The sequence below is a fragment of the Peromyscus eremicus genome, chromosome 10, assembly GCF_949786415.1.
Source record: "Peromyscus eremicus chromosome 10, PerEre_H2_v1, whole genome shotgun sequence".
NCBI lineage: Eukaryota > Metazoa > Chordata > Mammalia > Rodentia > Cricetidae > Peromyscus > Peromyscus eremicus.
In genome coordinates this window covers 14,285,804-14,302,050 of record NC_081426.1, presented here as the reverse complement: position 1 = coordinate 14,302,050, position 16,247 = coordinate 14,285,804, and the positions used below count along the sequence as shown (strand labels likewise).

General features: G+C 45.0%; 1 protein-coding gene across 2 annotated transcripts in view; it reads left to right on the top strand.

Annotated features, from left to right (window-relative positions):
• The window catches only part of Egfr (epidermal growth factor receptor), a 171,599-nt gene that overhangs the window by 144,935 nt on the left and 10,417 nt on the right, over window positions 1-16,247 (top strand). For both annotated transcript variants that reach the window (XM_059275420.1, XM_059275419.1), the window contains exons 17-20: window positions 668-809; window positions 1,974-2,096; window positions 3,820-3,918; window positions 7,505-7,690. In XM_059275420.1, coding sequence (XP_059131403.1) covers window positions 668-809; window positions 1,974-2,096; window positions 3,820-3,918; window positions 7,505-7,690 — 550 coding nt within the window. The remainder of the gene's footprint in view (window positions 1-667; window positions 810-1,973; window positions 2,097-3,819; window positions 3,919-7,504; window positions 7,691-16,247) is intronic.

Here is a 16,247-nt window from a genome sequence, read left to right as displayed (position 1 = left end):
GTGTGTGTGTGTCAACAATTAAAGAAGAAATAATGAACTTGAGAGGGAATGGAGGGACATGGGGGGAGTTGGAGGGAAAATGGGAGAAGCAACGATGATGTAAATACAGTACTCATGTATGAAATTTTCAAAAAAATAAAAAAAAATAAAAAGTTTACTGATGTCTGGATTGTTTTTGAATTCTATATTATATATTTTCTTCATCAATAGATTACAAAAAGTTATCATTATGAAAGAAGTTCAAAGAGACCCCAATCTTTTTATTTTATTTATTTATCTATTCATTTATTTATTTATTTATAGAAAGGGTCTCATTATTTAGGTAGCCCTGGGTGTCCTGGAACTCACTATGAAGACCAGGCTGGCCTTGAACTCACAGAAATCTGCCTGCCTCTGCCTCAAGTGCTGGTTTCAAAGGCGTGTGCCACAAATGCCAGGCCCTATGGAGACCTCAACTTTTTACATGCAGGAAAGGGAGCTGACTTGGGGCAAAGAAGCTAAGAATGCTGGAAACTCTGTCTTGGAACTCAGCCCCCAGTCCTTTGCCCTCTAGAAGTCACACAGTATCCCAGCGTCTGAGATCATTTTAAATGTTATCTATGTATCAAAAGGTGCAGGACATGGGTGAAATGCCGTTACATTCTCTTGTCTCTCAACCTCATTCCAGGCCCAGGATCCCATCCATTGCCACGGGGATTGTGGGTGGCCTCCTCTTCATAGTGGTGGTGGCCCTTGGGATTGGCCTGTTCATGCGAAGGCGCCACATTGTCCGAAAACGTACTCTCCGCCGCCTGCTCCAGGAAAGAGAGGTGAGTGGTGAGGCTGGCTGCCTTTGGATCAGTACCGTCCTCATGACCCTCAGCTGCGGCAGAGGTGAGTGGTGAGGCTGGCTGCCTTTGGATCAGTACCGTCCTCATGACCCTCAGCTGCGGCAGAGCAGAGAAGGCCTCCCTTTGAGAACTTGCAGCATGGATTTTATAGAGCAGACACTGTTTTAGCTTGCTATCCCTGTAACAAACACTCAGGATGATCCATGTATAAAGAGGAGATTTTAATTCGGCTCATGGTTTTAAGAGGTCAGGGTTAGCAACATTGTTTTGGGCCTGGGGCAGGAGTGTGTGTTGGAGCACATTAACTCACCACACGGCAGGGAAAGGGAGCTAATGCCCCCCCCCATTTATAAAGACCCCACTATTTCCTAATGGCATCATGGTCCATTTTTAACACATGAGTTTTTGGAAGACATTTGCCCAAACCATAGCATATACATAATTGCCGCTATGAATTATTTGCTGTGATGGAAGAACCAGGAAAAAAATGTCCAATTATACACAATTAGTTATATTTCAATATCTCCATTCAACAAAACATTCGTGTTTTAGGCATTGTCTTTCAAAATTCAAAGCCGAGTTGATGCCTGCCTAAAGGGTAGCTCCTGTGTGTGTATATAGGAAAGTAATCAAGAAGAGAGACATTGAAATCTTATGATGACCCCATGATTGAGATGTTGTTTTGGAGGGAAAATGCCACCACCCACACAAGTGGCTGCTCCTTTGTGACTTCTCTATAGAATGGGTGTTAAGCCATTAGCCTTTAGCCCTGTGTCTGGCACTGCATTAGAAGCCATTGTCCTTGATAAACAGAAATGACCCCAACAGTTACGGTATAACATTTTTCTTGCTATTATATGTCAACTAAAACACAGAAACAGACATGGAAAGTACAGCCCTCAAATGCAGCTGCTTTGTTAAACACCTGTATCAGAGAATCTGGGTTTCTCTTGTGTGTTATTAAGTCCTGAAGAAAAGGTATGCATTTCTCCTTTTGAACATGTGTGTTGAGTGCTTTGTACTAAGGCATGGCCACATGCTGTCAGCTGCTGGCCACTCTTGCTCTGAGTACATCTACTATCCATGTCACATATTGTGGAATGCAGAGCGAGCATCTCAGGTCTGCTTCCTTCTCCCTCACAGCTTGTGGAACCTCTCACACCCAGTGGAGAAGCTCCCAACCAAGCCCTCCTGAGGATCTTGAAGGAAACGGAATTCAAAAAGATCAAAGTTCTGGGTTCTGGAGCATTTGGCACAGTATATAAGGTAACATGCCTGGAGACAGTTCTGCATGAGGCCCTGGGAACCAGTGTTTGCCATGCTCTTCAGCCCTGTGTGGGTAAATCAGATGCCACAGCATTTTGGTGATTTTATCAACATCTGTCTGTTTTGCTGAAGATGTAGGAATTGCAGTGTTACCCCCGGTTATTGAAAGGAATTTTCTTTGTTAGCACTGTGAGATCCAAAGCATTTTCATAGATGACATTGCCCTCAATAGAGGCACTCATTGGGAATGTAGCAGGTAGAGACATAGGGGCTGCTTTTTTTGAACTGTCAGAATAAATCATATAATGGACATCTCAATGTACTTCTTCTAGGTCTATTTTTTTCATAATGTCTGATTCCAGTTAGAATGATCCACACTGTCTTTATAATTAGCTGTATTATTAGTTGCTTCTCTATCGCTATGATAAAACACCATGACCAAGGTGACTTAAAGCAGACTTTATTTTAACTTACAGTTCCAGAGGGTTAGAGTTCATAATGGCAGGGAAGCGTGGCAGTGGGCTACAGGTCTGGTGGCAGGAACAGGGAGATGAGTGCTCACATCTTCAAATGCAAGCACAAAGCAGTGAGAACAAACTGGAAATGGCGTGAGAATTTTAATCTCGTATCATACCTGCAGTGATGTGCTTGCTCCAGAAAAGGTGCCCTACCTACAATCCTCCAAACAGTGGCAGCAGCTGGGAACCAAGGATTCAAAAATCACAGACCACTCAGGACATTTCTCATTCAAACCAGCTCAAGCATAGTTTTTTGTTTTGCTTTGTCCTGATTTGTTTGAGACAGGCTCTTACTATGTATCCCAGATTGACCTTAAATTCAATCATCTTGCAATGGTGTCAAGTACCGGGATTACAGATGTGGGCCATTAAACCCCTTGGAAGTTTTATATGAATGTTTGTTTTAAATAATTAACTGGAATATAATTACATCACTCTCTCCCCTCCCATTTCTTCCTCTGCCCCTCCCAGGTATCCTTCATCAACCCTCTCTCGTGACTCCTACTCTCAAGTTGATAGCTCCTTTTTCATTATTATTGTTAAATATACACATATATGTATATATGCATATACATGCACAAATACATAAATACAACTGGCTAAGTCCATTTTTGTTGTTTGTGTGTATACGGTTTCAGAGCTGACCTCTCTGCATTGGACAACTGATAAGGAGGCTCATCTCTGGGAGAACTAATTCTCCTTCTCCCAGAAAGCATTAGTCACCTATGGCTCTTTTTCTGGGGCTGGAATCCCATGAGTTTTTCACCCTTCCATCTTAGCATGTCCACTGATATTGCAATGTTCTTGACTTGTTTATGCAGCCATTTCTAGGAAAAACTGTTTCACATCAGACTCTCTGGTATTCTGGCTTTTAACAATCTTTCTGGCTCCTCCTCTGAAATATTCCCAGTTGATCTCTGTATTGTATCCAGTTGTGGTTTTCTGTGATGGTCTCCATTTGCCATAAAGAGAGGCTTCTCTGATATAGAGTGGTATTTGTTTGTTTTCATGCAAAGAAGTATTCAGATTCTTAGAGCCTGGTAGTGAAGAGCCTCTAAGATATAATGAGTCCCAGAACTGTGGGCTTTGCGATGCAGAGCCTTGAGGACTGGAGTCATTAATAAAAAAACTCATCCATCTCACAAGGTAACAAGATGCCTGGCATGATGATTTCGGGTTAACGTCAGCTTTCTTCTTCTTCCCAGGGTCTCTGGATTCCAGAAGGTGAGAAAGTCAAAATTCCTGTGGCCATCAAGGAGTTAAGAGAAGCCACATCTCCAAAAGCCAACAAGGAAATCCTTGACGTGAGTTTCTTTTCCTGTCGAGCTGCCCACAGTTTCTGGATCTCAGAAAGCACCTGCTCTGCTTCCTGCCATCACAATGTTCGATTTTAAATAATTTTCATCACCACATCATAAACACTCAGTTTTCATCTCTTCTCGTCCTTCCTGATAAAGTACAGTTCTCTCCAAGAATCACTCTACCCCTCCACCCCGAAGAATGAAAGCTCAGAATTGCCATACGTTTCCCAGGGCCAGTCTTGATGCTAATTTCTTAGCATGTGTTACCATAGTGACCGAAGGATGCTCCCCAGCACAGGTTTTCCAGATGAGGGGATGGAGGCCCAAACTGCTCAGATTTCTATAGCTGAGGTCTGAAGTACATCACAATTTCTGAAATGAGCATTCATTTTTCTTTGCTGAATTAGCTTGTCTTTGCAATGGCTTTTTTTAAAGGTGCCAGAGATCAACAGCGTGAAGCCTACTAGACTGTTGCCCCACCTTCTGAACCCCTCCTAGTTAATGGACACATCATCTCCTATGTTGATGACCGCTACTTTCTGGAGCGTTTACGATGTTCATGAGAGCATCTTCTTGCTTTGAATTCTACTGAATTTTCTCCTACTTCTCCTAACCTTCTTAGCTCATGAAGAGGCTGAACTCAACTATGAAGAGGCTAATGCAAAGAGACCGTCTTGGAACTGGATAGAGCCCACTTCAGTATCTGTCAGGGCTTCCAATAAGATGTTGAAAACTACTCTTATCCTGAGACAGAAGGTTGAAGAGAAGAGAGGGAAGCTAAGGGAAACCCACACTGCCCATTCCTATGAAAGATGACACACGAGTGCAGTGTCATAGAAAGTCATGCATGCTGGCAATACACTTGTCAAGCAAAATCATCTTTCATTTTAAAGCTTGCGAATCAATGCCAAATCTTATTCATATACCCGGGGGGGGGGGGGGGGGGGAAGCAGACAGGGGCTTGAGAAGACGTTTTACTTACAGTCCATCACTTATACTTGTTAAAAGGAAAATCATTTAGCCAACCTTGATTCCTTAGTTAGCATTTTAATTCATTATGCATGCCCTAATAAATTACACCCAGTAATGTGGACTTGAGCCATGTTTATAAGGTAACAATATAAGGACAGTTTGAAGTTTGGAAATATGCTGAATGATAGCTATGCCCCAGAAAGGAGGCAAGAGATCTGCTTTTGGGGGCTTGGAAGTGACTACAGTAAATGAATCAAAGTCAAGTGCACCCCCATCTGAAGGCCCCTCCCCACTCTTGCTCCTTTGCCCCTTCCTCTCTCTGTTGCTCATTCTCCCTCTGCCTTCATTCTCGTCGGTTTTCTCCTCATGTGTCGGCCATCATGGCTATGGTGGCTAGTGGACAATGACCTTGAGGGCTTCTGGGTTGCTTGTCACGAGGCTGGGTTTGCCAGGCACTCAGAACGTCTTCTGTGTAGGACTATGTGCTGTTCCTGGCAGGCTCAGTGGGGGCGAGGGCACTGAGGAACTGGTTTCTGCTGAAGGAAGCAAGGCCTGTGGTTCTAAGGCCAATTTCAACAGGGGCTTAGTAGAACATCAATCGACATTGCCACAAGAACAGCCCACAGCGAATGTGCTTTTTAAATACTGGCATGCGCTTGTAAATGGTTCCAGTTACCCTGTGGTCTAGCTCCCTGTCATATGATTTTTAGTGATTTAATTAACTGGTAAACATGTTTAAATGTCAGGAATCCCTACCCTTTCACTTGTCTTAAAAATAGTTGTGTGTTTGTGTGCGTGCATGCATGTGTGTGTGTGTGTGTGTGTGTGTGTGTGTGTGTGTGTGTATGAGGCACACATGCACACTCATGAGCTCATATCCAAGTGTACATGATAAGGGATTGCCCTGAGATGTGTGTTTCACGACACATGTGCAGCGGTCAAAAGATGACTTGTAAACTTGATTCTCTCCTTACCTCCCTACACAGGCTGAGGGCTCCAGGGATCACAGGCCATCAGGCTTCCACAGCAAGCACCATTACACACTGAACCAGCTCACTGATCCACTACCACTCATTTTTATGCCTCTCCAGGAATTTAGCATCTCCTGGAACCCTTTGCCCTCATTCATAACACAAATAATTCAGAGTTGGGCGAAACAGCAAGCAAGGATCCAAAACCCATATCAGCAATCGTAACAAATATGGCTTTTCAGGGTCACCAAAGCCCCAGGGACAGACCGCCCTGCAGTGAGCCTGGGACAGAAGCCACCAGGGTCTCCCCTGTGAGTGCTGCCTGCTTGCAGCTGGTTCGGAGATTGTTGTGGGATACTAGGTATATTTGCTGCGGGTCACAATGCACCTTCCCCACTTCCAACATAAACAGGGGAGAACAAAGCTCACTTGAACGTTCGCACACGACTACACAACACTCCCATTGTGCTGGGTGTGGGCAGGAAGTGACAGCCCAGTTCTGTTTGTCTATCATAGTTTAGTAGGACCAACTGGCAAAGTTCCAGGCTCTGTGTGGCCTGACACCCACAACCCCTGCTCTGTTCCTGTCCCAGTCATCATCAGCCTATGGCAGTTAAGCGTCTCAAACTGCTCCAATTTGCAGATGGTTTTTCTCCCCCTCTAAAATGAATACAATATGTGCCCAAATCTCAAACACATCTTGAGAAAATAGGCCCAGCCAGAGGATTTCTTTGCTGTTATGATTGTACAGCTTCCCAGACCCAGAGGAGAGACGTGATTTGTGCTTTACTGGCAATCCCACGGCCTAATAATTTTTCCATATACTTTCCAGTTTAAATTTAGGCTAGGCAATGGAAAGAGAATGTAAAACAGATTTATATACTGCAGCATACGTGTGTGAGTGTGGGGGGGTGTGTGTGATGTTTCAGTGTATGTATGTGAGTGTACGTATGTGAGCATGTGTGAACGTGTGTATGAGTGTCTCATATGCATGAATATCCATTTCAGAGGCTGGAACTCGTATGCTGAGAGCACTTCTCCAGATGATCTTTGCAGGGCTGTTGTGGGCAGGCTTCGTGACCCAAATGCTTTCCCACCATTCAGTCTGAATCAAGCCTGCTGTTTTGAGAAGGGAGATCTTCCTCTAGACTGCCTGATGGCCCAGAGAACTCTCCTGTAAATAGGGTGTCTACAGTACCTGTGACCAGGGCTTCTCATGAAGTGAGCAAGTCACTGTCCAGGACATCCTGAGATCCAGACTCAGACCCCACAAAGGCCTAACAGCATCATCATTAGCCTTGAGGTGGAGGGTGGAGGATCATCTCAAGGAAGATACTAGCATTTCCTAAACTCTGAAATATCAGGGTGACTCAGGTCCCTTTCATCAAAGCTTTTACTAATAGCATATTCTATTTGGGTCTTTTCCTGTCAAGCAGACCTTCAACAACACCTAAAGAGAGGCCACATCCCACAGTATATCGGTATTTCATAGTCTCACATAAATGTCCCTGACACTGTGTACAGAGTATGTACTTTGAAACTCAGAACAAAATCATCCCTTTTTACCTGGAAAGGGATCCATGTGTCTCTCCCATCGGCCGCTGCCAGGGAGCAATCATAATACATCTGTTGTCCTTGCCTTGTAGGAAGCCTATGTGATGGCCAGTGTGGACAACCCCCATGTCTGCCGCCTCCTGGGCATCTGCCTGACCTCCACCGTCCAGCTCATCACACAGCTGATGCCCTATGGCTGCCTCCTGGACTATGTCCGAGAGCACAAGGACAACATCGGCTCTCAGTACCTACTCAACTGGTGTGTGCAGATCGCAAAGGTGAGCACAAGAGGAGCTCTGCCCACTGGGGTACACGAGGAGCCAGTGGCTGCTTTGGGAGGCAGGAGCAATGTTTCTGTGTAGTACAAGGCACCTTGACTTGCTGTACTCTGCCTTGGTCTTCCAGGAGACCATTTGTAAGATGCGATCATTTGTAAGAGCACGTGGAAAGGCAGTCTGGGCAACTGGGCTCACTGAGAAGATGTATGCATGTTTGTGTCTTTATTTTAGATTAAGTTCAGTTGCTTGGCTTGGGCACAGAACCAATGCCCACATACCTTGGTACTGGTTCGATGCTGTTGGATGTTGTCCTTTTTTCTCTGGAGTTCTTCTTGGTGAACACTGTTGTGATTTGTGGCACAGTATGGTGGTTTAATTCAGTTGGGACTTCATAGTAAGGTCAGCAAAACAGGGTGAGATCAGAAGAAGGAGGATTAAGAAGATGGAGATGGCTGGGCAGTGGTGGCACACTACTCTATTCCCAGCACTCAGGAGGCAGAGGGAGGGGAATCTCTGTGAGTTTGAGCCCAGCCTGGTCTACAGAGTGAGTTCCAGGACTGTTTCACAGAGAAACTCTGTCTCTAAAAACCAAAAAAATAAAAGCCTGGCAGTGGTGACGCACGCCTTTAATCCCAGCACTCAGGAGGCAGAGCCAGGCGGATCTCTGTGAGTTCAAGGCCAGCCTGGGCTACCAAGTAAGTTCCAGGAAAGGCGCAAAGCTACACAGAGAAACCTTGTCTCGAAAAACAAAAAACAAAAAACAAAAACAAAAAAAGATGGAGATGGTTTGGACATGTTGGCAGAGCCAGGACTAGCATAAAGCCTGATGTGCATATCTGGAGAGGCCGATGGAAGGGCTACTTCAGTGTCTCCCATCACAGAAATATTCCAAAGCCAGAGAGCGGCTGAGGGAGCACAAATCCCCTCCACCCCCGTGGGCTGAGGATGAGCACAGAGAAATAGACCAAACATTTAACTGCCCATGGCACTCTGAAGGACTCAGACTTTCATCTCAAATTTCTCCCATCTCAACCTCAGCCCTGCATCATATTTTGGCACCAAACTTGGAAAGTTTGATTTATTTTCTCACTGTAATGGCACATTTTTACATGGTTAAATTAAAGGAATTTGTGGTAAAGCCTGGTCTCTAAGTACGTGTCATCACTTCCATCCTCTTCAGACAGTTGACTAAGTTGTTGAAGGAGGTGCAAGGGACCACAGGAGCAGAGGCAAATGAGCTCCCGGATCTGGGCCATTTCTTCCCGTCGACAGGCTCTGCCCATGGTGGCAGTTGCTCCTGGCATGTAGGAAGGTGTGTGCTGAACTTGCCTCACCCATCTCTACGGACACATAGATGCATGCACATGTGACATGACCAAACCACCTCTTTCTGAGAGCTGTGGCATAGGATGAGGCCTGATTCTTAGTGTGAAACTCTGGACCATGCTGGGAAAACATCAGCCCCCTCCCCAGTGATCCAGACCGCAGCGTGTTCTTTATATGCCTGTGGCATCTGAGAAGATGTCTCAGCTGCAACCTGGAAAATCGGGATCACTCACTACTCACTCCTCTCCAGCTAGTCTAACCGTGGGTTTCAGCTGCTGCCGTTGTCCAGTCTTGATGCTCTGCACAGAATATCAGAGTTAAGCAATGACTGTTACAGAATAGTCCTCAAATAGGGCCGCATGTGCCTGAGTTGCTGTGGATTCCTGTTGCTGCTAAATGCTTATTGCTCGTATGTAGTTGTTTCTTGGTACTACCATGATGAAGTCCTACAGATTTGGTGTCTTATCAGAGTCAAAGCTTATCCCCTCATATTTCTGGAAGCCAACAGTCCAACCTCAGGATGTCTGCGAGACACTGGCTTCAAAGTCTCTTGGGAGGCTCATTGCTTGCTTCTCTGAGCCTCCGGGGTCCTCAGCACTCCTTAGCCTCTGCCAGCCTCACTGAACTCTCTGTGCTCTTCGTCTAGCTTTTCCCTGTCTCTTTGTCCAGGTGCCCTTTATTTTCCCATGCAGGTGCTATCACTGGACTTGAAAACACTGAGAGCAGATTTTCAGTACCCTCACCACAAAGAGATGAGGTCATGGCTATGCTGTTTAGCTTTGTCTCATTTTCTCCATATCAGGAACACTCACAGACACATCAAGTTGCAACCCATAAATATACACAGAAAAGAGGTGCCAATCATTGGACTTAGGGCTCATCTTAAATTCAGGTTGGTACACCTCAAGATCTTTAAGTAATTAAATTTTCATAATCCTATTTCCAAATAAAGTTCCATTCTGTAGTTCTAGAAAGATGTGAAATTTGGGGGGACACTATTCCACCTACTTCGTAGCTGAACTCTAGCTAATCCAGAACAACTTTCACTAGATATAGAAAGGTTTCTGAAGACCTACCCAAGTCCTCACTCCTGAACCCTGGAATTCTCCCTTGCATTTTCCTCCAAGATTCCCTCGTCATGAGGGAGACATGATGCTCTCCTTTTTCAAGCGGCCTCATAGTTTACTCTGCTTCCTTTATTCCTACATGCCAATCACTCAGAAGACATGGTTTATTCTTGAGTTTGTGACCACTTTCCCAAACTTCAATCCCAGAATGGGGAAGGGCTACCAGAACCCTACATTTCCTAGGGCGAGCTTCTCATGCATGACTACTTCTGATGCCCAGTTCACCAGAGGTTCCAGGAGACTTAGCATCTCAGGTTCCACAAAAGTGAATCCTCTTAAGGATGGGGCACAGCTCAGCGTGGAATGCCTACCTAACATATGCAAGACTCTGGATTCCATTCCTGTCACACATTTACTCTTTCTCTCTCTCTCTCTCTCTCTCTCTCTCTCTCTCTCTCTCTCTCTCTCTCTCTCTCTCTCTCAAGGTTGGCAGGTAGACCAATCAAGCTGTAATAATAATATCATCCTTTTGCCTTGACAGACAGAGAGTCTCTGTGAGTTTCGCCCAAACCAAAATAGGCTCACCATTTCAGTGAACTGTAAATTCAGATCTTGATTCTGGTGTTCACGGGTTGGGCAAGCTGGGCAAGCTGCTCAGTCTTCTTCAGCTGCTGAGCACTCATGTGTTCTGCCACCTGTCTTTTTACATGGTAAGGCAGAGAACAGTCAGCCCGTCACCTGCCTTGGGTTCCAGAGTACATTTTCTGCTGACTGTTGCCTCCTTTCTTCTCTTTTCTCTCTGGCTAAACAAGGTCAGCAGTGGTCAAAGTCAGTCTAGCTCTAGCTTGACGTGTTGCTTGGATCTAGATGTCTATCACTTTGACTTTATTTGAAAGTAGCATCTTCTAGCCCATGTTTTCCTGTGTCTGGTTTTGAGTCTTTTTTCTCCCTCTCCCCTTTATCTTAACATTCACATCGGAAGTTTGAGTGACTTCTAAACCACCCCTCTGAAAGCATGATAGTGCCCACCACAGACCGCATCTGTATAGTGTGGGTGCCGTTCAAGCATGAGCTGCCAGTGTTTCTGAGGTTTGACTGTCTCTTAAGATAGTTTTCTACATAATGTTAATCATAATTTCTGCCTCTTATTTGGGGCCACTGTTGTGCTGCTGTACTTTGTGTATATTATTTTGATTGGAAGTCTTGTGTATATTATTTTGATTGGAGCAGTTCACTCTTTGCCTGTGGTATGCCTGCTCGGGAATTCACAAGGAAACCTTACTGTGCTGGATTGAACCAGCCAAGTGGTGGAGTGTACACCCCTGACGGGGAGGAGCATGATGTTTTCCCGGGTGCACAGGAGAAAACTTTGCTCCTGCATTAGTGGCAACTTATCTCATTATTACAGTTTTCCTTTTCCAAGAGCAAAGAAAAACTTCCCAGACATTTAGTGGCTGAGCACAAACTCAAGTCCTAGGATTTCAAAGTAGGATCTATTGACTCACAAATACCTTCCTTGACCCACAAAAGCATTGACCAGCTTCAAAAGTTTTCTAGACATTGGTGGTTATACAAGTCCATTGTCTGAGCTAACCTGCTAAGAAGCTTGAAAATGGAGGGGAAGGAGGGGAAGAAACATGGAGAGAGATGGGAGGCAGTTTAGGGAAGAAACCAGTAGAGGATTGAGAGACTGTAAGAGAATTATACTCTCCTTACCATTTATGGCAAAAAATGATTCTCTTCTGTACATATAACCTGAGGAGCCTCAGGAGACCTAAGTTAGGAAGGGTTAGGGAGTCTCCCAACCACCTCACTTCAAAGTTTACCACAAGCTTCCACTTACTAGAATGAGCTCCTTAAGTATGTACATTCCTCTTGGAATATAAAACTGATAAACCCAAAACTATATCACTTCAAAGTTAAGGTCATGAAATATCCATTCACCTTGGCAAACACCACTCCTGTCCGTACCCTTAACTCATGTGAGCACACATTATCGCAGAACCCTACAATAAACAAAGTTGCATGAGCTAGTCCTTTCCCCAGACTCTGGACACCAGAGCTTTGCTTGTCACTGGGATTGAGATCTCACAGATTTGCACTTTCAGACAAACATCTGACTGACTCCAACACCTGTGCACGGTTCTAGGACCAGGATTTTGTGGAATATTCAAGACCGCTGTCTGAGGCAGGGAATCTCAGGAAGACTGGTTTATGGGCGTTTATGGGAGACCACAACTCTGTGAGCACCGAACTACATTTAAGTCAGTCTTGGTTTTAGGTTCCCACAATAAAAATTAAGAATGGTTTATTTCTGGAGCTGTGAATTAATATTTTTGGAGTGTAGGTTATCAGGCTAATTAATGGAAGCCTTGGAAGCCGAAAGTCCTGTAAGAAAAGCTACAGCAACGCAGTTCTGTCATCGTAGAGGAGAGGAGAGGATGGGAAGGCGAGTGGGTAAGAGCTGAAACAGGAGCTACTGTCTGCGCAGATACGTGTGGGAGAAGAGAGGCTCCCACTTGCTCTGTATACCATCAAATATGCAGCTTCCTACTCCGGTGCCAGCTGGACGCTGGTCTTTACCACTCACATCTGCTCCCTCAACCATGGCTTCTGCAGGCTTCAGGGCAGGACTGCACATTCCCATTTGGGTGGACCTCCCATCTCAGTGACAGAGAACACCAAAGTGGAGAGTGATGCAAGGCACTCACTGCTCCTGCCCACAGAAGGAAGGGCTTATAAGATTCGTTTGCCTTCAAAACACACACACACACACCCCTCATAAATAACTGCACAATACAACAGTACCCATACTAGAAGGACCAAATATTTGCTTTATTGTAATTATTTTAAATTTTTTTCTTTCATCCTTCATCATGAAAAAAGTTATAGTTAAGTATAAGCAGTCAACATAAGCTGAACCCTTGAAAATATAAACATAAAAAGCATGTTCACCAAAATCCAGCAGGTATAGAGTGAGCATTTAGCAGCATGTACACTTGCTCGTATGTTGACATTCTTGTCCTGCACTTGATGCTGGAGCACAGAAACACTCCCCAGCTGTCTCCCTGCTCCTCTCCCTCCTTGCACAGGAAAGTGTGGGGGCCACTAAGTCTGGGATTATCCTTATCGGGATTTCTAGGGCAGAACAGAAATGGATCCTGCTCTAGCCTCTCTGAACTTTGCCCAAGACATGTGGGATGTACAACCCTTGGGAAATTGGCCTTTAAATGTCACTCTCTACTCTCAGCCCTTTCTTGTTCTGCAGCAGGGTAACGTGCCAGAAAGACCTTTGATATCCCTGTGAGACACACAACTAGGCCAGCCCTTTTCAACAGAAGTTCCAGTGTGGCTCCTTAAGTTCCCTTCTTAACTTCAGCTTTTCAAAAACCATTCTCGCTGTCCTATAGCAATTAAACAAAAATAAATATGTTAAGCTCAATTAAAGTAAGAGGAATCAGGAAATGAGCCTCCCAAGGGGCCCTACAGGAGCCAGTGCTGATATTACTGTTTAGATTCTGAGAGTTCATAAGCAATATCACAGCTCTTATCTTTAGTGACCTGTTAAAATATAACCCTGTTGGATTCTGAGATGGCCTCTCAAACTGCCTTGAAAGTGTGTGGCAGAGCGAAGTGGATGGACATGTGTCTACAATGGATCTAATCTCTCTGTCCCCAGTTTACTTAAGACCCTTGCTGAGCTGTGTACCTCAGAGCATGTGGGCACTCCCCTCTGGCTTTTCCAAGCCTTTTCTGAGGAAACCTGTGTTTATAGTAAAGCCATGATGCTCCTTGAAAGCCCTGAGCCTGTGGGTGTGATGAGCCAGCAGGGCTCCATGGGTTTATCAGGCTCGCACAATGACAGGGAGTTCTTGACACACCACCAAGTACTAGATTTTTGTTGTTTTGATTTTGATAGCACAAGCAGTGTTGGCCCAGCCAGCAAGTTTCATTCACAGGCCACAGCAGGGGAAATTAGGATTAATCCCCATGGTGTCTGGAGACTGAGAACTTGTCTGAGAAGCGGGTTGCTCCAGGTCTCTAACAAGTTGGCCCTGTAGGTACCTAAACAGAGAGGCTGCTGCACTGTGGTGGTCACTGGTACATCCTCAGTACTTAGCATTGCTGCTGTCATTCATTAAATTATTCGTCGTTTAACAAATGCTCAAAATGTGTCCCATGAACCACATCTGTGTTGAGCATTTTATTGTTGTTTCAGACAGTGTCTCATAGAGCCCAGACTGGATTCAAGGGTAGCCTTGATCCCCCAATCCTCCTGGAGCTACCACTGAAAATCTGACTACAGCAGTGCACCACCACACCTGGGTCTCTGTTAAACATTTAAAGCAGCGAAATAAAAGTCAATACAGGTAGTTGCGTGGAGTTTGAAATGCCCTCTCAAGATCTCCTTGTGAATTTAATAAGTGGACAAAAGACAAGAAGCTTTAGATAAAGGCAGAAGGAGAGAGAGGGTGACTGGTCCTCTGCATAGAGACTTGTCACTTTAAGCCTGTGCAACATCCCCACAGTAGTTCCCAATGTGAAGAATGAATGAAAGAAAGACATGCTGGACAGTAATAGAAGATAGCAAGGGTGAGAGGGTAAGGATGAGGGGAGAGGAGAGAAGAAAAGGGGGGCAGGGAGGGAGAGAGAGGGAAGGGGGAGAGTGGAGGGGAGAACCAGTGAGGACATTCTACCCAGGCAGAAGGCCAAGTGTTATCACCCCCTTTTCTAGTGGGGAAAAGTTTATCATATTTAGTATATAGAGTCCTTACTCTTAGAAGACACAAGGGCACCAAAGACCAGAACAGTTACAGTTCCATAAATCAGAGAGGTGGCTGGAGCTGAGGAAGGAGCACCCTCTGAAGTGCCATCACACAAGAGAAAGGGGCAGAGAGAGGGAGTCTCGTGTTTGGAACTGTTTCTCTGGCTTCTGCTCCTTCCTGTCCTTTCGCTCCCCATCAGTGATTTCTAACTTGGAAGTGCTAGTCCAGAAAAGACACTGCCGGTTTCCTCTTTACTTTTATTTCCTTGAGCATGCAAATCTTCAAAAAGAAACACATAACCTGAACAGCATCTAAAATACATAGGCACTTCCTAAATAATATGATAGAGAGGGGGATAGTTCTTGTTCACAAGAGATGTGGACAGTGATTTATTTTCCGAGGAAAGAAAGACATCAAGGGTTTCCAAAATACAACTCAAAGCTGAGTTTTGATAGCAGCCTCCTGGAAATCTACTCTCTTGAGATGGCTGGTTCTGTGCTCAAAAAGAACGTTATTTCATTCTCATAGGCTAAGTCAACAATAATCTTTTATGTGAGAATCTGTGCAAAAACAAGCAGTTTGCCCAGAAGTTTAGGGGATGATCCTTGTCTATAGGTCTACTCTGACAATGCACTAAAGTGGAGTTGCATCCACCATCATGAAAACACTTTGACAAGAAGAGTTGGTTCAAGTCTCACATTTCCAGGGTGTCCTCAGCAAGCCTTGCTCTAGGTCAGCTCTGTACAGGAGAGTTCATAAAGTATTAGTCTGATAGGAAGTAGGCGATGGAGCCCACCCTCCTGGCCAGAGAGGACAGGTGTATTTGCAAATAGAGGAGAGAGTAGAACAAAACACACAAGACTTCAGCACACTTGACTCCTTCTCACGTGTCCCTCCGGACGAGCCTGGCCCTGCATAGAGAAGGCATTGCTGGTAAGCTAGTATCCAAATCAAGGTAAACTCCAGGGGAGCCCAGCTCAGCTGATCCCACACCAGAGAAGGAGTAGAAGCCAAACGTGATGCCCGTCAGCCAGCAGGAGGAAAACTGCCTGTGACAGGGATGCCAGAAGGTTTAAGCAAAGACAGCAGTTCAAAGGGAGTGTTTCTGGGAATTCACTGTGCACCAGTGTGCCGACTACATTTCAAGCATTACCTCTTTATTGCTATTGTATCGGTGATTCCAGTTGCAGCAGAATTGTGGAGCAGCCATGGAGGTGGTAAAGAATGGTGTCTTGTAAAACATACTCAACACTGGGCAAAGTCTTCTTTGTTGGTAGTGATTCACAGAAGACAGCCCAAGGAAAATGACAAAAGGATGCCTGAAATCCACCAAGGAACCCTGCTTTGCCATAGTCTAGTGAGATTTGCACTAGCCCCCTTAAGATAAAGAGAGAGCTG